The sequence below is a fragment of the Prinia subflava genome, chromosome 7 (assembly GCF_021018805.1).
Source record: "Prinia subflava isolate CZ2003 ecotype Zambia chromosome 7, Cam_Psub_1.2, whole genome shotgun sequence".
Classification (NCBI taxonomy): domain Eukaryota; kingdom Metazoa; phylum Chordata; class Aves; order Passeriformes; family Cisticolidae; genus Prinia; species Prinia subflava.
In genome coordinates, this window is record NC_086253.1 from 17812830 (window position 1) to 17837619 (window position 24790).

Below are 24790 nucleotides of genomic sequence, written 5' to 3' on the forward strand. Positions count from 1 at the left end.
AAGAACAGTCCATCACATTCAAAGGCAGAGGAGAAAAGACAAAGCAGTTATGTTTGTTCCCCCACTGAAACTCAGTATTTCACTTGGTTAAAAAAGGTTATGATGGATCTACCACTGTCTTCTCCAATTAAAAGCAAAATTATCCAAGTCTAGATTTCACTTCCACAATCCTTCCATCTGGTATGAGAAACTCAGCCTTAATAATGCTATTTTCATAACCCTGACATCCAGCAATTAGGATTTGCAATACAACACAACAGCTGACAGCAAAAGGCACAGAGCAGCTTTCAGGGAACTCCACCTTGCACACTGGGAGCCCATTCCCACCTTCCTGCCTAAGGCCTCACCAAGGGTCAGCTAAAGAACATGGAATTCCCCAGGCTAGAGGGGAACAGAGAGACAAGATGTAAGACTTCTTCCATGTAAGTTAACATCATGTTAGCTCTTGCAGGGAACTGACAAAACAATGTTGATTTGGCTAATGATTGTCACCACAAAGGAGTCAGAAGTTTAGCACTTCTAATTCTTATTATTTCTGTAAGTAGTTCACCACTAGTTACAGGGCAGAAAACAGGGGAAGGATGCTGCCCTCCCTGCCAGCTAGCCATACCACAGAAGGAAATTCAACCCTCTGTAATAAGTTAATGCTACTGCTCCTGTTATTCAGGTAACAACAACAGTCACTCTTCTCTTGCTTCTCTAAAATGTTGTAATTTATTTATCAGCTGTATCACACTATTTCTAATGGTTTTGGAGAAAATATATCCTGATAATACCTACTGAATCCTCAGAAGAGGCACTGAGTTATTTTTTTAACCTTTGTTGCAGATTCTCATATAGAAGGATCATTTTGTGTCTCAGAACAATGCTTGGCAAAGGACAGTATTTAACCCACTCCTTTCAGTCAGGAAGAGAGCAAAACACGTTCAGTGATGACTATCACTCTAGTTTGCTTTAAAAACCCCATTATCCCAAGACAGGTATGGGAGAAATAAACCCTAAAGAAAGCTGTAAGTTCTTATAGCAATAAATTTTAAAAAGATAAACGCTTCAGCTATTCTGAACACAATGTGGTCTATCACATTTCCTCCTTTCCCCTGAGACCTCCAGATAATCTGCCACCTCCATACATGCTGTGGGAAGACTGCGCTGTGGTGGCCTGGGTTGGCCTACCTGGGTGGGTATTTTTAAAGGGGCTGTATGGGTTGGTAGCACCCAATTCTGTAATCTTTTTTTTATCTCTAGACACAGTGAAGCAGACCCTTCAACTAAAACAGAAGGACCATGTCACAGACACAGGCGCTGATAACTGTTGCCACTGTTCTCTGGTCCTGTGCCTAATGTAACAGGGGAGTTAGTACAAACCTCCCTCCAGGATAAGGTTTTGCAGAACTCTGTTGTTTGTGCAACCACAGCAATGCTCCCACCTGACTTCAGAAGCCTCTTCTGGCTCTCTCATTCTTTCCAACATACCCAGCCACGATCAGAAGGGAGCTGTGGAGGTTTACAGCACCTGAGCTCCCTTCACCTCATTTTAATTTAGATCTTGCTACAGCAGACATACACTCTCATACAGATACCTTCACCTAAATGCCTGTAAATAGGTCTGTCACAGTCCCTTATCAGCCTCTACACGTCGCATGTGCTCAAGTTACAGACTGACACAATCCTTTTTGTAATTTTGGACATGACTGAACTTGCCCAAGTTAGAAATGTTAAAATTAGTACAATATATCTAACCACCAGAGCAGCTTTTACGCTGATCCAGCTTGCACAAGTGCTGGCAATTTCAGGAACAAATTGCACTAAAAAGAACATCTAATAAATGGTTTATTGCTGGTAGAATAAAAAAGGATGTTTATCCATTTGCTAAGCAGAGTTAGGACCATTTGGTTTTGCATTTATGTAACTGTTTAATCTTGCAACATGCTACTGTGTAGCGAATTAATTTATAACTGCCTTTTCAAATTAGGCTAATGGGCTTGTGAAGAAAAACACAGGACATTACTTGAACTTAACATTAGTAGCTACCAATCACCTTGGAAAAATGATCTGGTTTTCTTCCCAACAACCTCTTTTTTTCTGAAAACTGGGGATAAAAAATAAAGGCTAGATTTAGCCTATTTGTTCCTAGGCACATAGTCCCACAGTTCCTTCTATCATGCCACATCTTTAGAAGAGTGGCAATAATAGTAGTGTGTCTTTTCCAAGAGGAAGTGGCCATGGATTTTTTAAACAACAATGTAGGACAGAAAGTAAACTTCAACAGAACATCCAAATTCCAACCTAAAAAAAAAATCCATTGTCTTGTTATTGCTTCAGTTACTCAGAAAGCAAATCCACCATTCTGCTATTGTAAACTTATACAGCCAACTCTCAATCTGCAAGCTACCAAAGAGGTCTAGACCTTAGAGTAGGCTAACTGTACGGGGGAACGTAAGTTCATATGGTCTGAAAAATCTCATATAGTGAGAGAATCACTACTAGGTCATTCACCCATCAAATATCAAATGCAGAATTCCCTCCATGAAATGAAACAACCACCCAAACATCTCATGTTCTTTACCCAATAAATCTCACTTTCTTCAAACAACAATCTTTTCTTCAAAAAACAGCACAAAGACTGCTACCTTGTGATTTATGCAAAACTTTTTGTCACTACAATTCACTCTAGCCTCACATCCTTCTCAACTTCTTATTTTAAATGGAGAAATGTCTTCAATGAAAGAATGTGTCTTCGACTAGTACCAGTTTATGAACCTGTCTGTTTAACTTGTACACTGACCGTACTCTTACATCCAACTTTCTCCAACAGGTGGCAAGTGTCCTTCCCATTTTCACAAGTCTGCAGACTTTTAACTTTTTGCATGGCAAATAAGTGCCCTCATTTATTTGCATCTCAAATAAAGGATGCTTTCCTTTGATATCCTACCAGCATCTCCCTTTTTCACATTAAATTTTTATGTCTTAGGTGTTTCCACTTGTAGCGGTTCCCATTCCTCCTAGCTCCTTAATAGTTTCTTTAATCCACCTAAAGCCAAAAGTGACAAAAGGAATGAGAATACTACATAGGAAGGTTTTTCAGACTCCTCATTCAACTTGATCAGGATTTATTTTTCTTTTATTTTCCCCTCAACCATCTTGAACTGAACATAACACTACAATTCTGAGAACACTCCTGACCCTGGACTGGTATGGACTGTCACTTCCCTCTAAGACCTGATCTTCTGTTGGTCACAAAATAGTAGTTTTTGCATATATCTAATCTCTACCCTGATGGCTGTATGTGACCAGCTGGGCACACAGACATAAGAATTGTATCTCCTTGTGTGGGTTATCTCAAGACAACCCATCCTCAATAGCTGAAAGCAGAAAGAGTAGTGTCAGAAAACAACCACTGCAATGACATTTGAGAGAGGCAACAGACTGCATATCACCAAAGAGAAATACGAAACTAAGAACTTTGCAAAAACGAAAAAATTGTGCAAAATAAAACCCTGGGTAGTGATACAGTATCAGGATGGAAAAGGCAAAGATTGGTTACACCTGGAACAACAAAAGTTGTTCTCTGGATATTTCCCTTCTGATGTTACATTAGCAGTAAGAAGGGAGTAGGCAGGTGAAACCCTTCCTTAGCACTGCTCTGTGCAGCAACTCCCCTTGCATCACAGGACAAGAATTGACTGAGCTGCCATCCGTTAGATCTGGGCTACATTTTCACCACTTCAGTCTCCCTTTAGCTGATTAGGCATTTGTTGTCTCAAAAGTATTACAAGTAGCTATTAACTAACTGCTCATCCACTTCTGTTGCCACATCACTCAAAATTATGCAATGGAGCCTGCCTAGTATCTAAGTTATCAATTTTCAAAGTGAATCATCCATTCTAGTGTAATACAGTTTACTTCAGTACTACTTCTTTTCAGGAAAGATGTCTGGCTGTTGCTGGCATCAGGTCCTGATGTGCTTTTGAGAAGCCTGAATAACCTCTGATTACCAGTAGTGACTAAGGGTTAAAAAACTCAACCAAAACAAAACCCAAAAAAACCCACCAAGAAAAAAAGAGGGGGTGAAATTGAGCACAAAATCAAGGAACACTTCCTAGCTCTGATTTTTATACACTGTATAAGGACAATAATACCAGAATGTCACAAAATGTGTCAAAAATTTTTATATTCTGCCATGATAGGATCTGTACAAGCCACAATGATTTCTACTGATGAGCAGAACAGCTAAGAGTAAACAAATTCTCCTTTAAAGTTCAGTTCAGACTTTTTAAAAAACCCACATAGTAGCACTCCAACTGTATTTATCTCCTTTGACTTTTAGCAAAGTAACTACAGGAGCAACAGGTATCATCTATATGACACAGGCCACTGTGTGTCAAATGTTACATTAACCCTTTCAGAATCTTCTCCAGGAGCAACACTTACTAACTCCACCAGTGCTTATTAGAAAATCCCTACACTGACAACCAATTACCACATAGCTTCTCTCCAGTTCAAGGTGTCCTTCCTCTAAGGAGCTTTTCTTTAGCTGTCCCTACAGCCCTCCTGCTACAAGTCTGCTTTGTGTTATTACAGTTTGCAATAACCTGAGCAGCAAACCAATCCTTGCCTAGCAGAGGCAGACATGTCTCTGTCAACCCCAAAATTTAAGATGAAAATGTAATTTTTCTCAAATGACAAATCTGGTCTTAAAAACTAAAGCATCCACCACTCAACCATGATGATGAATTTTCTGTGAAATGAATCTTCCTTCCCCATTTCCCTTAATATTTCCCCAAACTAACTTTCCCATAGCTGGATTTTTTACTTAGAAGTCATGCCACCTACTTGTTGGTTTGTCTTTGGTGTTGTATGACCATGTTTTTTTCATGGATGGTTTCCAGTAATGCAGTGGCCAGTGATTTGAGATCTGAAATGGATTGTGGTGTGGCTGGTAGGCTACATCCATGATCCTCCGACAACAACTCTTGGACTATAATGTTAAAAACACAAATGAGTTTTGACTTCTCATGAACAGAGATGCAACACAAACATTTACTTAGCATTAAGGAACTATTCCAATTACTTAAATGAATACATATGTTTTTCCTTCAATTAAAAAACAAAGCCAAAAGATCAGAACTATATTTTCTAGCTGGCATAAATATAGTGGCTTTCCAAGTTGATTGTTATTCACAGCAATAGCCAGAACAAGTATAGGCAGACAGGTCTTACATTAACTTGATTCTGCTTTTGGAAAATTCTTTGTGTTCAGAAGAATACAAAATCATTTTTCTACAGGCCTAAAAATTGGTAAAAAATGGTCATTAAAACCGAAGCCTCCAAAGAATATTTTATATTAATTTTTAGAACCATTATATCCTTCAGGTTATTTAAGACTGGTGTGAAAATACAGTCACCCACAAACTCTTCCTCTGCAACACAGATTCTGTACCTTCAAACCAAATCAGTAAGTTCATTAGTACCATTAAACTCTCTTAACTAGAATCTGGCTATTATTCTTTACATAAATACATATATATGTACATGTATGCAAGTACATGGAGAAGAGGAGAAAAGACAACTCAAAACCAGAAAAATTAGTTTCAATTTACCAAGACAATACTGATCTTATATGTGTGTATTAATATACCTACATTTAAAAAGTAGGCTGGCAAGGTACACTGTTTGCTTCAAAATTTTTTCTCATTCCCTTTCTTTCCTAATCTTGATATTTTCTTTAAAACAGGGAAAAGAGATTATTGTATTTTGCTACCCACGAAGAAACATGGGACACAAAGATTTCTTGTAAAACATCTGAATATAAAAGCTTCCAAGAACAGTAGCAGAAAATCTGACTTAGTGCCCCTCCTCCATCACCAAGTCTATTTTTCATTGGAATGCAGATTGTGACTGCCATTGTTAGCAGAGCAAAGAGATGAATAAAGAAGTGATTTGTCAGGGTCTAGAGAGTAAAGAAATATTTGATAAAACTGATGGGAGAGAGAATGAATGGCAAAAGAATTAACAAAAGAAGAATCTAATCCAGAGGCAAATTTTATATTGTCAAGTCAACTGAGAAGAGGACAGAATTAGCACATAGTTATAAACAGGGAATGAGGAGAGAGCTTTTGGTTTGGTTAGTAAGGAAAAGGTTACTGAAATTAAGAGGTTAGATGAAAGGAATTCAATGAGATATGCAACACCATGCTGCATTTATGCAATACCTTGCTTTGCAGAAAGGACTCCAGTCAGAGCACTGCTACTGGATCTACTATGAGTCTTTGAATTTTTTCGTCTCTCTAGTGCATTCTAGGGAAACAACAAATATCTTATTCAGAAGAACAGTAGCCAACAAATCCTGTCATTAGGAGGAAAGAATCTGGAACTCTGGATTTTGGTCTCAGAGCAACTCTGCAAGGCCTGGACCTTATACCCATATTAACCTATGGGGGTGCAACTCTCAAAGATTATTATTCTCCAGCCTAAAGTCTTTGTAATGCTACAAAGACTCATCTGTCTCATCATAATCGCTTTACTGCAGTCTCTCCCACCCACTCCTCCCAATGTACATTTAAGACTTGCCTATTTTTTAATAATCTGCTGACTGCCAGTGAAGATACTGCAGTATCATGTAGACAACATCAACTGGAAACAAAAGCAGACTTTCCCAGCATTTCTTTGGATAGGTTTCAAACAGAAAGTTCCAACTTCTCTATCAGTTTCTAGAAGCCCTTTTAGTAGCAAACGCTGACTTTGAGGAATGAGAAGCAGAATGCTACAGAAGTCCAGCTCTTTCAACTACAGTTCTGTGAAACCCACCAGACCACCAAGATGCCCAGTTATCACCAATAAACTAACTCACACTCCCAAGAGACCCAAGCTGCAAGCAGGAACAGACACGGAAATGAAGTTGGTACTTTGAGGAGCTTTGCTCATGCACAAAAACCAATCGGGCTGTGGCTACTTTATAGTGACCTAAATGAAGAAGTCCTATTGCCAATCCTAAGATTAGCCTTTTCATGGTCTGACAAGCAGCCCTCCCCTCCCACTCTCCAAAATCACTTGCAGAAGGAAATAAGAGTGCACAGCTTTTGGGAAGGGCAAAAATCAGTCAATCAGTCCTGAAGGTTTTATGTAAAATAGCATATACCTTAACTCAGGAAAAGAACAATGAAAGCTTAGTGACCATTAAGGTACATGAAGAAACAGCACAGCCACCAGGGAACAGGGAGACAAGATCTTTTTGTGATGGCAACACAGCTGCAGTCATTCACCACTGCATGATCTGCTACTTTTCACCTACCAGCTGGCTGGAAGGCTGATCACCTGCCCCCCCAGAAGAGCAATGGCTCCCCCAGAGAAATTAAAAAAGGTATTTTATAAATTTTTCAAAATACTCTTAACAGGCATTCCTTGGTACTACCCTCAGCTAAGACGCCTAAAAGGAAAAATGAGCAGGTAATATGTGTACATACTAATATTGTCAGAATGTCAACGGTGGATGTTTTCTTACAAGAACAAATTTGTTCTTCAAACACATTTAACATGAAAATGAACAGTAACTTCCATGAACAAAGAAGCACAGTTTAGATGATACACTGAGAAGATCTTACCTTATATTTAGTAATACTAGACTTCAGAAGGTTGACTTCCTCTTGAAGTTGTTTTAATCTCTCTTGAAGATACCTGAAAAAGTAATGTAATCCTTTACTTCACGTTACCTTCAAATACTGCCTCAAGCAGTCTTCTTTACTATTTGCCATGTCCTCTCTTTGAACTACTGAGAGTTCTCTTCCCTCTGCAGTTCTGTGAGGGATGAAATAACAAAATCTTACTGTTCTTGACCCCATAAAATTTTAAGTAGGGAAACAAATTGCATCAGAACAGGAGGCTGCCCTCCTGTTAGATTTGTCAAGCATGCTGCACAACTATTTTGTATTGGTTGTCAGGTTTCTGGGGAAGAATGCTAAAAGAATATATTTATGTCTAGAGGAAATAGTCAGGAAGCACTTAGGTGTGCCCTCTGTACTTGAAGGTCTGTGAGATGGACACATGAAGATTTGTATATATGTCAACACAAGACTCAGCTATGCAGAACTTTTGCATTGCAATATCCATCACCTACTTGGCACTTCTCATTAGCAACCACAAAGTAGAAAATTTAACAGTACAGTTGAAAAATGGTACACAGTTAAATGAAACAGTACAGTTCTTCCTAATAGAGTTTATGCACTTGGATGAGACAGTTATTTCCAAATAGGAAAATATTTTTTCATGTATAAAGGGTTTATAAGATATCTAATTTCAGGTAGTACAACTGCAGCTGTATTAGGGTTTGTGACAATTTAATTATTTCACAGAAAAAACTCACATCACTGTCAGGGGAGCAGAGGGCTTAAATTGATACGGAACTCTGTAGGCCACACGAAACAGAAAAAAAACCCTGAAGTTGCTGGGAAGAAGAAATGCCTTTGGTAGTACACTTTCTTGCCGAAAGCATAAGTTTTTGTAAGTGGAAACTGTCTTACAAGTTCTATTTCACTTTAAGGTACTTGTTGACCTTAAGGGAGATACTTGCTATGGTTCTGTCACTGACTCCTCTCTGTCATCCTTAGCAGAGACCATGAAACACATTCTTTTCCCAAGAAACCAGCAATAATATCTACATAGGTGATTTCACCAGCAACTTTTGTTGGCAAATCACTCCATACTGACAAGTTCTCCCTGTGGAGAAAATTATGTCTGTAACTATTAACTCAGGGTACTCAAAGTCCCTGTTTCCAATTCAAGATTAGGCCATTACAGCTCACTGGGAGTTTCTGAATAAACAAATTTTTAATATTGTTGCTTTTGGTGCCATACAGTGATGGGAATAAAAAGGTCTTCTCTTCCTTTTCCTTGTTTAGCTTTATTTGGGAATATCACTGGCACCTCTGTAGCCAAATACAACATTGGTAATTTCCTGCAGCCTAGATTTCTCAATATTATTTAATGCTTAGTTACAGTATAAACGAAACAGGCAAAACAAATTACCAAAATCTCTTAGCTTTCCTTCTTGGATATATTTTCTTTAAAGTTTTGTTGTGACTCACTTCCTGATACTCCTATTACAACACCACACTGTTTTTCTGGGGAAACAGTACTGCACTCACCTGTTCTCCATACACAGAGCATCTATGTCAATGATACGATTTTCATGCCCTCCTAAGACATGATTCAACTCTTGGTTTAGCCTGTCAGACTTATCTTGGTAAACAGAGCGCTCCTCTTTCACATCCTGTAGCTCATCCAGTGCAGCCTGAAGATCATATCTCAGAGTCTCAATCTGAGAAGAAAGGAGAGCTGTATCAGTATAAGTTTAAACAACAGCTAACATAGGATCCAGCCTGAAACAGCAACAAGCACATGTTTGAACAGTATTGATTTTGGACAGTCAGAAGTCTTTTCAAAGCTCATAACCCCGTAAGGTATTTTTTACTCAATTTCAGTAATATTTCATTAATTTGCAGTTAAGTAACTTTACCAGTTAGATTTTTTTTGACAAAATTTCTAGAAAACAATTAAAATGTAACAGCAAAAGAAACCTCAATCCCTGCAGTAATTCTGCTTTACAGTATATATGAAGGTGATTTTATCATATAATTTCTAAGACTCCAAGAATTAAGTCAACTGAATAAGAACTTGTCAAAAAGCCTGTAAGTGGGCATTTACACTAATCATGGGACTTGAGCAATGAGGTTCCACAGAATAAGAACTGAGTAAGTACAAAATAAGCCAGCATGGAGGCAACAGGATGAGCTTTGCTATTAAGCAAAAGAGTGAAGAAGTATAGTGTGAAAGATACTCAAGGACAAAGAGCTTCAAACTTCCAAGAAGATGAAACTGAATGTGAGAAAAGCGTGCAGTGACAGAAGTCTCCACCCACACCCTAGAAAACATGGGTAAGTCAGGAAGGACAACAGACCACCATTTAAAAAGAGGCTGGGTGATGCACAGAAAGAACACAAGCTTGGTAACAGAGTTAGCAGGGAGGAGCACACTAGAAGAGCAGCAGCCTTTGCAGTAAGGCTGCAATTGAGGGAAGACTGAAAAACTAGAAATTCCTGAATCACAGGATGGCTCATTCAGGTTGGATCTGACACTGGTAGGAATAAGTGTGGGAAAAACTGAGAAAGCAGACCCGCAAAACTGTCCAGAAATTTATGCATCAGTGTTAGGGGAAAAAGTCTGATGCTGCATGGTAAAGAACATTAATACAGACTTGAGGAAGGGGAAATAGATCTGATGTGAGAATTTTTCAGAAGAGGAGAAGAAATAGCTTGGAGGTAGGAGGAAGAGGACACTAACAGCACTTCTACTAAAGAAAATTTGATTCAGAGGGTATCTTTAGGAGGTACATCATGCACTTTACACTGTGTTGAATACTTGCAACAGCCTTCACTAAAGGGTACCTTTCACTGACATTCACTGACAATATTCAATTGTCACAAGTTGTTACTGGACATTAAAAAGAAAAGGAGAATTGATAACCTAGAGAAAAAATTCCTGAGATTAGGAATTCACTTCCAACATCAATCAGGTACCAGCCCTTCAAACAGAACAGAAATTATTTACTTGCTACTACAACAGCTCTGTAAAACATGACACTATATGCCCATTTAATTATTACCTGTTCTCGAGCCTTCTCCAACTGTTGAACAAGGTCCTCTCGTTCATGTGCTGCAAAGTGGCGAGCCCCAACTTCATCATCTCCCAGTCTTTGCTTTGCTATGGTCATTCGAAGGAGCTGCCATGACAAAAACAGAATTCGGTAAGCAAGAGAACACAGGCTGCAGCAGCAGATATATCTGTATTAGAAAGAGTAAAGCCGTCATGGATTTCAGCTCTTCCAGGCCAAACAGCTGGTATTATTTAAATCAGAGGGAGGCTTCTGAGCTGAGGGTCAAATCCAGTTTTTAGTGAAAAAACCCAGTTGAACAGTCAAAGCGTCCACAAGAATTGAACCAGACTCTGCAACAAGAGTCATCAGAATACACAAATTATGAAAGACCAAGAAAACACAGACATGTGATCAATGTTTTTTAGGAGTGACAGGAACTAATTCCACTCAGACTACAACTAGAGAATTATCAAAAAGCCTTCTCATAAATACGTAAATATTAAAATTCTCTGCAGCAGAGAAGTCTTCCTAGTTAATAAAAAAGAACAAAGTGGCTTGTCCAGCTTCGTTTTACTGACACTACTTAAAACACCCCCTGTGCTACATCAGTGCAGAATTTGTATTAACAGCTGCTAATACATTTGCTTATGCATTATTTTTTAGTCTACTCACAAAAGCTAATTCATGTCAAAAACAAAAAAATGAGCCAACAACAAAAGGGCTCGGCCAAAATGCTTAAGCAGCTAATGAAGTCCTGAGCTTATGACTGCTGAAAACAGTCTGACTTGAATTAATACACATTTACATTCAATATCCAAAGCAAAAAGCAGCGACCTTTCAAGGACCATGGAGTATTAAATACCAATCTATAAGGCATTCAGCATGTACAGTTGTTTATACTCAGTACAACTAGGCCTCATCTTTAGGAGCTCCACAGAGACCAGGGAAACCCGCCACAATAACCAGCCTGACTTTCCCTGTATCTTTGACTGCACCAAGGAATTAATGCACATCATTATATTGCAGAGTTAGGAAAAAATCAATCTTCTGAAGCAGAAGATTGTACATTAAAATCTATCTTTGGTATTTATGGGATGCCAGTCACCATAGCTACAATGTGCCAATTAAAATCCTGCTGATGCACGACAGACTACCAAAATCGTCCTCCCTGCTTATTTCAGCTTCAGTTCAGTGCAAGTCACTGAAGCTAGTACAATGTGTGCTGATAAGAAGTTCACTTGTTCAGGGGAAGCTGTGGCTGCAAAAGTAACTGGTTTTGGCAAACTACATTTCACTATCCCCACAGGTAAAGTGCAAACCACTGCACAGTTAGTAAGGCTGAGTGGATACTAAGAGATATAACTCCCATTAATTTCTTTATCAAAACAAGTAAGTCAAAAAGGCAACTAAATTCATAGCTATTGGATTTTTTTTAAATGCTAAAGTGCTGATGAACAAAAGGTGTGGTCAGGTCCTGTCATTTATTCTGGACAGATTAATTTAATTTCTAGAATCTCTCTCTAGTAAGAAAGACCGCACAAAACAGATGTAATAACATTTTGAGGTTTCGCTCTTGTTCAAAAAAAACTGGAAATGGAAAGAGGAATCACACTTTATTAATGCCTCCAATGCCTGCAACAGAGCAAAACTTCTGCACAATATTTGGCACCAGGCTGGGAACTGGACCAAAGCTGTCACTCATGCTCTATGACCAACTCTCCTCCAGCCCAGGAGGAGGTGAAGCATAAGATATAATTGCAAGCAATTAGAACTTTCAAGGTCAAACAGTCTGTCCATAAAGGAGAACTCTTTATTTACTACCACTTTTCAGGGAAAAAAACCCCAAAACCATGAAGTCTTATGAAAAGAATGCTTCAGAAATCCATCCAGTAAAAGCAACATTATTAACATACACAAAATACAGTAAAATACCAATTCATAAAACAACAGAGTGCTTCTTCCAGACAGTTGGCCAATCAGAGAGTTGACAGGGCAGAACAGGCCAAGTCGTTTAATTCTGCATTGCGAATGTCTCATGAGGCAGCACCACCTGCTATAAAATTCTTCCCTGAAAATGCTGTGACCCAAACAGACACTGTTATGCCAGAGGTTTAAGGGTTTATTTTATATATCAGTGCTTTGTAATAAACTTTATACACTTGCCCTCTAGCTGCTGTATTTTTGTTTCTATCATTCAGAAATCACTGAGGAAAAGACCACTCAACTTCATTTAGGTTAACACTACCCCTCAGGATTCAGTGAACAGCTGAATGGATTTAAATTAACAGCCCCTTACCAGAGAAAACTCCTGTTTGTCAAGAACCCATAAATTGTTAACCAAAACAATCCACTGCTATAAGCACTGTCTTTTTATTTTAATATCACAGCTTTTCCTTAAATCACTTTCAGCTAAGATAATTATTTACAAAGTAGCAACACTGTATGAGCCCCACAATGCCTAAAACCAGCATCACTGGCATAGCTGCTGTGCACACTAGGAGTCCACAGACAATGTCTGCACCAAAGTTGGGCACTCCTGATTATTAATAAAACATAAAGAAGGAAAAGAGAAACAAGCACAACCAATCCTTCATGGAAGGCAGAAACCATCATGTTTAGCTACAGTCACAGCAATAGTCTTTATCATGTTATCTTACAAAATCTTAAAACGTGGACCAGAACTTGCAAATATGCTACCTAAAGTCCCAGTTCTGCCAAAACGCACATGCCCCATTTAACACTTCTCCCTGTTGCTGCATGAATGATTGTCTGCCTGGCAATAAGGAACTGACAGCAAGACCACAGCCATTGTTCCCCATGCACCTTCCTCTCGCTCAGCACTGCTCTTGGCAGCTTACAAAAGCAATTCTCTGCGTGGGTAGGGGTTCAGGTAAAGGCAACTGAGTCATCTTGTCTTGCAGAAGTCTCCAGTTTCTTTCAAGCTTTCCATTTTTACTCTTTCACATGAGAGAATGAGATTTTTTAACTATTTCCTTTTATGTTTTAGGATTTGTTTCCAAGCATTGCTGCCAAAATATTAAGAAGGAAAAAGATTTACAAATAACTACCATAAAGATAGAAGAGTTTTCATGTGTCAGAACTTGTGAGATTGTGATCAATCATAAAAATAAACAGCCTTACATATCTGTTGCTGAAATGCTGCAGTCTAAGTATTGCTAAGTATTTTTCAAACTGCAGCAACAAATCCTTCCAGAGACTGGCTGAGGAAGTTTTATTATTTGTGCCAACAAAATTCTGCTTGAGATGAGAGGAAAAAATTATTCCAGTTAAACCAAATGCAAGTAATTTTTTATTGCCTGATGACGTGTTTAACATGATTTCAACAAGTAAAATATCTCCGGTTCAAGGTTTTCTTGCTAATCCAAGTGACCGTATCCTACTTGTAGCAAACATTAAAGTAGTGAAAAACAAGTCAAGCCATCAAAACATTTCTTTATCAATAGAGCTAATGTGTGTTATTTAAAGAGGTTTTTTTTTTTTTCTTTTTTAGTCCTGCAAAGCTCTTGCCACTCAGTGACAAAGCCTGCATGAGTCACCCCTGCTCAGACACAGGCAGAATTGTTCATCCATAAGCAGCTTCACTTGCTGCAAAAGCAGCTGTTTGTTCATCTCTTGCCAGAAGTAAGGCTGACGTAGACCAGCTGGGCAGGATGCCCTCCCTCACTTTAGAAAAAGCAGTGAGAAGAATGCAGGGGAAAAATGTAAGGACAAGCAAATTATTATAGTTTTTTTGGGTTTTGTATATACCATGTGTTATCTGGACTCCAGTGCCTGAGGTAGCCCAGCTGCCGGTACAGAAGAACTGATGAGCAGAAGAGAATGTGAACAAGCTTAGAATTTTATCACTGAAGCTTGTAGGGAGAGAAATCTGACACAGGAGGAGAGTGTTAAATCCCTCAGAGAGATGGCAATGCTTTTTTAGGCACTTTGAAAACCAGCAACCTGACTCTAAAATAAGCTCTATTTTTCATTTACTAGGAAAGTGAAGAATGGGTTCCAAAAATGAAAATCCTAGTCTAAATTAATCCATGTCTGATGCAGCTCTTTCCTCCCACTCTTTATTTAGTGATGCACTATTTTGCACCTTTCAGAGAAAGGCACACTGGGCAGAATAACTCCTTTTGTACTTTTCCATTCATTTTGAGGATCATGAATTTAAATTCATGCTGAGAATACAGATGTTACAAAGATAATTAGCTAATATCAAGTTAACCCACAAAGGTGAACCTAAACACTTCCAGTTCAGGCACAAAGAAATAGGCTCTGTGTTACCAAGATCATGTATTGTCATAAGGAACTACAACAGGTACATAACCTTGATATTTAAATGTGTTATAGTTTTCCTACCTTTGTTTTCTGTTTGTACTTACAAGCCCTTGCTATCTGTTCAGGACTGGCTTGGCAAAGGCTGTGTGGCAAAATATTGGTACTGGAGAACTAAAACACACTGACTTCTACACTGTGATACATTTCAAACAATAACATGCTAATGAAAATAAACAATGGGAAACCTGGTCTTTGAAGAGTTGAACAAGTTATGCTGAATGCTATGCATACTTCAAATTCAGGTTTCACTTGAACCTTTCCCAGCTCTGTGAACACTTTCAAGGGAGGTTTTTGTGACAAACAGTGAAAAAACCTGCACTTTCACAATATACCTATGTTTAAAGGAAAATAAATAAAATAAACTTAAATGGAAAGAAACAAACCCCATCTGAATAATTAAAACCATGTCATTTTTATTCAGATTTTAAAATCCCATAATTTTAAAACTGTAATTGAGGGAGGGAAGCTATCTTTGTTTCAGTTTTTTACTTTGTGAGCCACCTCGACTCTCCAATTCAACTTCTCACTAGTTTGATCTCTGAATGTACTTCTGCATAAAGCTCCAGCTGTGAATGTTACACACATTTGGCTTGACTTTAAATATTTCAATTAATGGAGACAACAGGAGTTTGATTAATACCAAATGGCAGATTTTGAGCCATGTTCCATATAACTTGCTAAATTTAGCAATGAAATAAATTGGTTATGTAAGGGTAATGGAATGAGGGCTTAACAGAAAGCTCACTATACATGTTTCTGATCAACTACTCTGTATTTTTAAGGGAAAAATTAGGCTTCTTTGGCATCTACTAAAATTTTGCATTTCAGTACAAAAAGCTGAAAATTATCACATGAAGAACACATGCTTATCTATACTTATTTGTAAGAGGAAATACTACTAATAAAATATGTGTTGTTTTTAAAAAAGAAAGGAACATAGAAAGTCTGAGAGCATTAAAGCAAGGCTAAATATGAAATACATAGTTAAGGACACCAGAGCAAAAGCAGCATTCAAAAATACATAATAGGATGTACTTACTGGTATCCTTTACATCTTCTGCAGTTTTATTTTTCTAAACACTTTTGTAATTAAAGTATTCTTGAAGATGTGTAACCCATTATTTTATTTGTTTTCCTAAGAAGTAAATGCAGAACTCTAGCCCAGTTTACACATTCCATGCCATTTACTGGCAGTTTGTAATACCTTATTGTCCCCTTGCACTTCTCCCAGTCTCTGCTGAAGCTCTCCAATCTCTTCTCCAAGGTGTTTATTTCGATCTTGAGCCTCACTCAATAGTTGAGCAAGATTTGCCTAGAAAAGGAGTAAATATCAGTCAGAAGTCAGTGTCTGTGGAGGGAAGTAGTGCTTGAAAAGAAACCTTTGAATTACTCCTTATCTGCCAACAATCTTTATTTTTATTGTTGGTGGTACCCAGATTCATGCTTCATTAGAGAGATAACAGGAGAAGTCACCTGGGTTCCTCTATCTTCCATAGTAGAAAATACACACAGCATGAGTGCATACAGACTCCCAGAACAGCACACAAGCCCCAAACAAGACAAAGTGAAAACATCCACACTAATTCCAGTACTGTGGCTGCTGGGAAGAATTAAAATCAGAATACTTTGACAGTATTTATACAAAGCTGCCAAAATAATAGTTTTAAACTTGCATATAATTAGACAAAAGGTAGAGCTGAGAAAGAATTATGATACAACGAAAGTCCTTAATAGCATTTAGAGCAGATTTCCAGCCAGTAAAGAGGGTGCCAGCCAAAGTCCCTGCCCCTGTATGGAGCTATACCATGGATATCTACTAGTGCAAAACTTCAAACATGACCTGATTTTTGTTGTTACGCATCACCTAGATTCTGAAAAAATAGAGGCAAAAGCTGCAGTTTAAAATCCAGCCACTCCCTTCCCCACCCAACAATACAAGTTAGAAGTAGTCATCCACATTAACCTACTAAGTTAGCAGGGCAAGCAGCCTGGTCTATAATCTTACAATTAAATTCTATCAGCTTGATCACTAACGAGAAATAAATGCAATCTCCTCTTTTCCTATATATGCTATCTGAAAATGAGCAAATACTACAGGTAAATTTATTCCATTTTTACCCTAAAAATGTCTCATGAATACACAAATACTGACTCAACACAGGAAAAGCCTCCCAATGACAGCTTTTCTAAGAGAGTTAGAATCATAGTGGCTAAAGGTGCAGCCTTTCAAGACATTGCCTATGGACAGCTTGGTGTGTCATCCATTGCCACAAAGCTCAGTAGTGTGAAAAGAAATGAAAAATGAATTTTTGGATCTTCTAAGCATGGCTTAGTAAAGCCTCATGAGCCAGTATCTCTGAGCCACCCTTACACATACTCCCTGCATTCAAGGCCAATGCATTAACAGCATTCATCAAGTGACTGTTCCTATTCTCTCTTGGTATTTTCGGTTTAGTTTTAGATTCCCTACTTGCTGTGCTTCTTTTTCAACTCTCCTATTTCTCTATTCCGACATCTCTCTTTTTCAATCTGACTCTTTTACCCAGTGATTCTACTACCACTTGAGTCTCATAGGATGTTTTCATGAATTTTATCCTTACAGCTCATACACTGTCAAATCAACAAGGTATCTGATAGCCATTACTGCAATTCTGCTCCTTGTTCACTAACAAGTGCTATTTCTACATGGCCAGCTTGACATTTAAGAGAACTATTAAGAGGAATGTATGCATGTGAATAGTAACATGAATATAGCTATGCATGTACATGACCATTTATAGGATTAGACTATTAAGGTACCATCAAGTAGAACTTTTTATATTACTATTGAAGAAGGTAACTCCAAATTCCAATTGGTCTAAATTAGCAGTAGCTTCAAACTTTTAAACACAAAAAGTAATATGAGAAACTGACATCCTATTTGATGAACTTGAAGAAGCCTAAGTCACTGCTACAGCTTCTGTACTTCTGATGCTTGAACCCAAAAGTTCAAAAGAAAGTAAGGTAAATTTCACACAGTTTTGGAAGGGATTGAAGTATTTTTTAAACTACTGACAAACCTGAAGACTGCAATAAATAACTTGGGGGAAGAGGGTAATAGCAAAAGAACCCCTATAAATAGCCAATTTATAGCCAATACAGGACTAAAATTAAGCTGCTTCTAATTTTATTTTCAAGACAACAACCATTCAAGCAATGCAAAAGATTCCTCATGCATTGGTGGACTGATTTTTTTTCCTACATCCTAAACAAATAGTGCAATAGTCATTCACAGGATGAATGAATCAAGGAGCTTCAGAACACATTCAATCAATGGTTTTGAGAACTACTTCTTAATGACCGTTTAGAAGAAAGAAAACAAAGAATCCACATTTGCGGGAAATGGTATTTAAACTTAAGTTTAAATCTGCTTAGATGCAATTTTTTTAAACAAAGCTGACTTTCAATGAAGCCTGCATTAGTTAAAAGGAGTATGATTTGCACAAACCTCTCTGAAACACCTCTATTTATAAAGTTCCTTTTTATGATGAATTGGAACAACTCCTAACACTGCAATAGTACATGCAATTTCAACACCTGGAAAGAACTCAATCTCACTAATCAGTGTTTACAACCATAACATCAGGATTTCAGCAGTCTGTAGTTAAAACCTGGCTCCCAGTAACAGCAGGAAAGGCATTACCGTGCCTATACTAAATCTTCATGTTCAGATTTATTTCCTTTAAAACCATTTCTCTGGGGTTGCAATTCTATGCTGAATTTTATCTGTCAGTCATATAAATGACTTAACGTGACAAAAACCTTTATACTCATGACAGATATTTTGGAAGAAACTTGAAACAAAAGATTTTAGACACCAAAATAAACCAGCCTTGTTTGACCATGCCAAGAGCATTACAATAAGCTAAGTATAGATTTGCTCCTTCCTGCAAGCCTTGTATTGTACTTCTGTTAAACTGAAACAACCAAGCTATGTCACAGAAGTAGTCTCCAGCAATTACTCATTTCCCTGGCTTAGAGGTTCCATATAATGTATAATTTAGACTGTTAGGAGTTTCAAAGGTTTTGGCAAGACCTTATTAAAGCTCTTGGTTAAATGTGGATAGAAGGAGAAATACTTTATTTTCAAAAGTGCTCTACTAGGCTTAAGGACAGCCAGCCAAGAGGATATGTTGATTGATACCTGGACCTGGTACCACTTCTTTGGCATATACAAGAAAACATACCATATGCTTGGAAGATGATAAAACTAACAATGGAGGACTTCCTTTGTGAACCTGCAAGCACAGGTATATTTTGAGGAAAGGGGAGAAATCTATGCAAAGGCAATTCATTTTTCCATTTGGCAACTTCTTTTCAATATTCACAGAACAAACACAGAATTCATTCAGAAATCCAAGACAAGTTACTTCAACAGACAATAAAGCTCATATCATTTACTCATGCAACAGAGAAAAACTCCCTATAAATTAGCCAAATTCAGCTTATCTAGACTCAATTTCTTCGACACTTTCTTTTGATTTTAGGTGAAGCCTTTAAAAGGCTCCTGAAACTGAAACACTTCTTTCAGTCATACTACACAAAATTAACTCTAAAGTACTGATGAGAGAGGTTTCTGAGCCATGAATAAAGAAGGGAAAGATGTATAGGTACCTTTCTGCTGCCTCGTCTTGTCTTCCCTCTGCAACAAGCTGCAGCAGTGAAAACTCTTTCTCCTAGCCTCTTCTCAGTGTACCTGTTTCTAATACAAAATAACAAGTATTGCTTCAGCCCCATCTCTGTAACTGGCCAGTCTCAGACAAGCTTCCAGAGCTCTAGCCACATTCCATTTCTGGCAGGTTCTCTGGAGCCTCTGCAGCATGACAAGCTATTAGTTTTATATGCATCTGTTATGGGAAGCTTGCATGTATCACAGACTCAAAGAACAGCTGGAAGGGACTCATAAAAATCATCAAGTCCAACTCTCTCCACCTCACAGGACTACCCCAAAACAAAGGCATATACTAAGAGTGTTGTCCAGATGCTGCCTGAACTCTGGCAGGCTGGGTGCTGCAGCAACTTCCCTGGGAAGCCTGTTTAAGCACCCAACCACCTTCTCAGTGGAGCATGATTTGAGCAGTCTAAACCTCCCTCCACTGCAGTGCTAGACCTAAGACACTGTCCCCATGTTGCTTTTTCCTCTCACCAAATGCAAATGCAACCACAGTCAACAGTCCCACCAGAAGCTAAGAGGAAAGGAGAAAAAGATGGCTCTGAGAGTGCCATGTGTGAAGTGCCTACGTTTATTACATAAAGGAAAAAAAGCATGACAGATCAGAACAGACCAGAGAGTGAAAGATTCAATGGGATGGGATCACAGACCTCCTCCTTTTCCACTTAGGCTTTGTTAAAATTTGCAAGACCATTTTTTGGGATAAAAGGTGGAAAAGAACTTCTTGTTCAGCTACAGATGAGCATCAAAAAAATACTGACAAAAATATCTATAAATACTTATTAACATAAGCCAGTAAATACCTGTCAGGCAGCAACAGATCTTTGCTCACTAGTGACCAATGGCCTGAGGAGAAAAAATAGTAACTCCAAATAGTCATACCTGGCATTATGCAACTACACTGCAGTTTGGCTTCTTTAACTATTTTGCAAATCTAGCTACACATACACACAGCGTTTTTTCTTCACAGCACTTTAAAAGTGATGGATAGTAACAGTCTTTAATATAGCTCTCAATTCTCTCGCACATAAATCTTACCCGACACTTAAAAAAAAAAAATTTTTTGCCTTTAGGTTACTACCTGAAAAAGTAATATGGGCAGGGGGAAGAGGGGGAAACTTCCTACATACCTTTACAGTTTAAAACTATTTTTAAATACAAACATTCCTATATTGCAATTTACAGTCTTTTATGTTTGTTCCAGCCACACCTTCAAACAAAGAAGAACACTGAATTATAGGTCTGACAGAAAAAGGTTTGATGAAACATTCAGCACACTTGATGGGTGTGACTGATCACAAATTTAAGTGCAGTTTCTCCTCCAATGAATTCACATGATTGCAATGGCTGAATTAATACAGAAAAACCTGTTTTACTTACCAACTACCACTGTTCACGCCAAGATACAGGAACTGATGACCTCCCTTAGCACTAGCTTCCTTGCAATAAAATCCCAAAATTATTGTATTTTTCTTTTAAGATGTAAAACCAGAGAAGACTCTTAAAATTACAGATTCTGGGTATACAAAATACACTTAATTTGGGTTGTATTTTCATGACAAAAAACACTAAAAATCAAAGCTTTGCCAAGCAGTCACTTGACATAAAACAAGAGAAGAAGAAAATCCTCTCCTAAGTATTTTGAGCTCCTGAAGACATCTTAAACTTTGAGATAATGCACAAAAAGAATCAAAATCCCTTAAACATTTTGAGTGATGTAATTAATTGACGGAATATTTATTGAGAGTACTCAAGTGCAGAGGTATGGACAAGTGTCTCTCTCTTCCATTAAGGTAAGACACAACAACCAGAAAAGTTGTTGTACACAGCAGGCCTGAGGGACTATCACATCTATTAGAATGAGCATTTCTTCTCTCCTAGACTTCACTGGTGGACTTGGCAACATTAGGTTAATGGTTGGACTTGATGGTCTTAGAGATCTTTTGCAATCTAAATGATTCTAAGATTCTGTGTTAGTGCAAGACCTATTTGTTGAAGAAACAATGAAGTTACTTCACAAAGCATGACTCCTAGTGTGGCTAACAAGTTCTAGGTTTTACATACTACCACCCGATCTGACCAATGGAACAGAAGATTTCAGTGTCCAGAAACAAAAAAATCTACTGGCTATGCTCTTGGAGCTGGCACATTTTGAAATCCATGAGTATATTCCTTTCTGTGTGTTGCAAGGACAAACAATGCCACCGTTTTCCAACTGCTACCTCATGCTATGGGAATCAAACACATACACCTACAAACCACAGCAAAGTGCACCAGTCCACATTCAGCACATGCATAATGTTTTTCATCTTCAAACTCCTTGTAGAGAGGAGGAAATCACAATAATCTTCACAGCACCACTGTGAGATAAATACAAAATTATTCCTTACCCTGTAGTGTATTTTATCTGCAGATTTTCTCACAGGACTCTGAATGCAGCTTTTGCACCTTACCATCAGGCGAGCAAAACTTAGTGAATTCATTAACTAACAAGAAATAGCCACATTAGTCATTGTTTATGATGATGTCATGAACAGTCACAAGGTAATCCCTGAAGTTTGTTTCAGAAGTGATTCGTGATACCCAAGTACATTGACCTAGAAGATGGAAGTGAAAGGGATCAAAATGGATCCATTTGTGGTATGTCACAGCATAATCCTGTCTGAAACCTCTGATCTTTCTGATGTTACGCCTGCCCCAAAAAGTCATGCCCACAGACACATTCATTAGCAGGAGACAAGCTATCTGACCAACATCTCAGTGAGTTGGTACCATGCTGCTGTGATACCAAGGGCCCTTGAAGCAGTCGGAATCTTGGTTTGAATGAATCACATTGGGATACCTATGGATAACTGTAATAGCACTAAGGCCATGACCTTCAGGTTCTCGGGTGGGACTTTTTGGCTGCTAGGAAGACAAACCATCAAGCTATGCTCTATACTAGGAAAACATCATCATCACATGATGGGATTCAGTATTGGTTGCCTCAAAGACTGTTCTACATTCATGGGATCCTCTCTAAGGCTCCACAGCTGCTTGGGAGACAGGATCCACTTGATTATGTGCAGCAAAATTATCTTTGCCAGTAGGCTGGAAAACTTCAAAAGGAGAACTTTACTCTTGAAATTATGTGGGAAGGAATAAGGAAGCTTAGGATAGGGTAGGCAAGCCAAGAGGCTGGGATGATGGGAAGAGAAAGGACATAGCAATTCACAAAGCAACTGAGGTGGAGTGTAATTCCTTTGACCACAGGAATGTGGAGGAGACTATCATAGAACAGGCGTGTAAGAAAGCTCTAAGCCTAAATTTACCACAGACCCAGCACACTCAGATGCCCCTCTGAGGTCTCTAACACATGCAGCAGGGGAATAAACAGGAGGGGTTTGAAAACCGTGTGCAGTTACAGGGTTACAGAACAGACTCTGGGATCACAGACAGCAGGTGGAATAGCTCACACAACTGGAGTGCTGTGATAAGGGATACAGGCTTCTTAGAAAGGACAGCAAGAAGATGAGGAAGGGTCTCGCCTCCTCACCCTTTTTTCCGTGGGAGCACTCAAACACTGGAACAGGTTGCCCAGAGAGGGTGTGGAGTCACAAAGAATCAAAACCATACTGAAAATGGGCAACCTGCTCAAGGTGGTCATGTTTAAGCAAGAAGACTGGATTAGTTGACTTCAAGCGCTGTCTTCCCACCTCAACTATTCTGTGGTCTTGCAGTGTTCAGTTCCATTAGATTTGATTCCTTATACATTTAAAATACAAATCTAAGGCCTCCCCAGTGACAAACACATTGAAACTTTATTCTTGACACACAGCCCCAGTGCAAACCCATTATCTCCAACTGAGTGGTCTCACTGAGATCAAATTAAGGAAAGCATATTTAGGACTGTGGCCCAGCACGGTCGTTTTCCTAACCATGCATTTTACTTCACCGTTGTTTATTCAAAGGATCTCATTTGTATTAAAAGAACTTCCATTTCATATAGAAGGTCAGAGGATTCACTGATTTGTTATTTTAATGGCAAAGCTTCTACCAAACTGAAGCTATACTGAAATTTTAAGCTATGTAGATGAAAATAATAGGCAGTATATATTGAGCTAGAAATCCAATCTGTGGGTTTTTTCTTTAAGTTTCCCAGTGCAGCAATACTGGCCAACAGATTCCTAGTAAACTTCCATTACAATGTTCTATATCACACCTAATGCGTATAAATACATACCATTGCAGAACTGTAGAATGGTAGAATTTTTATTTCTATAGCATGCTCAGCAGAGGCTATGTAGAATGTAGACAGAGAAATATTTTAACATGTCTTTCAAAATGAGGAGTGTCTATTATTTACCACTGTGCTGGTTTCAGCTGGGGTAGAGTTAATTTTCTTCACAGTGGCTGATACGGGGCTATGCTTTAGATTTGAGCTGAACACAGGGCTGATAATATGGAGATATTTTTGTCCTTGCTGAGCAGGGTTACAGAGAGGCAAAGCTTTTCTGCTTTTTGTACTGCCATGCTGGCAAGGAAGTTGGGGGTGCATGGAAGGTTGGGAGGAGATAAAGCCAGGACAGATGACCCAAACTGACCAAAGGGATATTCCACACTAGTGATATCATGCTCAGTGTATAAAGTGGGGGGAAGAAAAAGGAAGGAGAGGGGGAGGTGTTTGGAGTGATGGCATTTGTCTTCCCAAGTCACCATTACACTTGAAAGGGCCCCGGTCTCCCAGGGATGGGTGAATACCATGCCTGCCCATGGAAGTTGTGAATGAATTCCTTGTTTTGTTTTGCTTTGCTTGTGTGAGCAGCTTTTGCTTTTCCTATAAAACTGTCTTTATCTTGACCCACAAGTTCCATAGCTTTTACCTTTCTGATTCTCTCTCTGATTGCCCTGGTGAGGGAGGGAGTGAGGAGTGGCATGGCCCTTGGCTGCTGGCTGGCATTAAACCACTACAACCACGTCTGAATGAATTTTAACATAAAACACCCTCTTCCTAATTCCTATTGTCCTGAAACATTTCACCCCTCCATTACTTATCCAAAAATTACTCTACACCTGACACCATAAGACATTATAAAACTACCTTC

General features: G+C 38.6%; 1 protein-coding gene across 3 annotated transcripts in view; it reads right to left on the reverse strand.

The window, feature by feature from the left end:
- The window catches only part of CCDC149 (coiled-coil domain containing 149), a 51451-nt gene that overhangs the window by 15075 nt on the left and 11586 nt on the right, over window positions 1-24790 (reverse strand). For all 3 annotated transcript variants that reach the window (XM_063401716.1, XM_063401717.1, XM_063401715.1), the window contains exons 4-9: window positions 16200-16307; window positions 10658-10774; window positions 9141-9313; window positions 7602-7674; window positions 6213-6297; window positions 4834-4978 (exon numbers count right to left, since the gene is read on the reverse strand). In XM_063401716.1, coding sequence (XP_063257786.1) covers window positions 4834-4978; window positions 6213-6297; window positions 7602-7674; window positions 9141-9313; window positions 10658-10774; window positions 16200-16307 — 701 coding nt within the window. The remainder of the gene's footprint in view (window positions 1-4833; window positions 4979-6212; window positions 6298-7601; window positions 7675-9140; window positions 9314-10657; window positions 10775-16199; window positions 16308-24790) is intronic.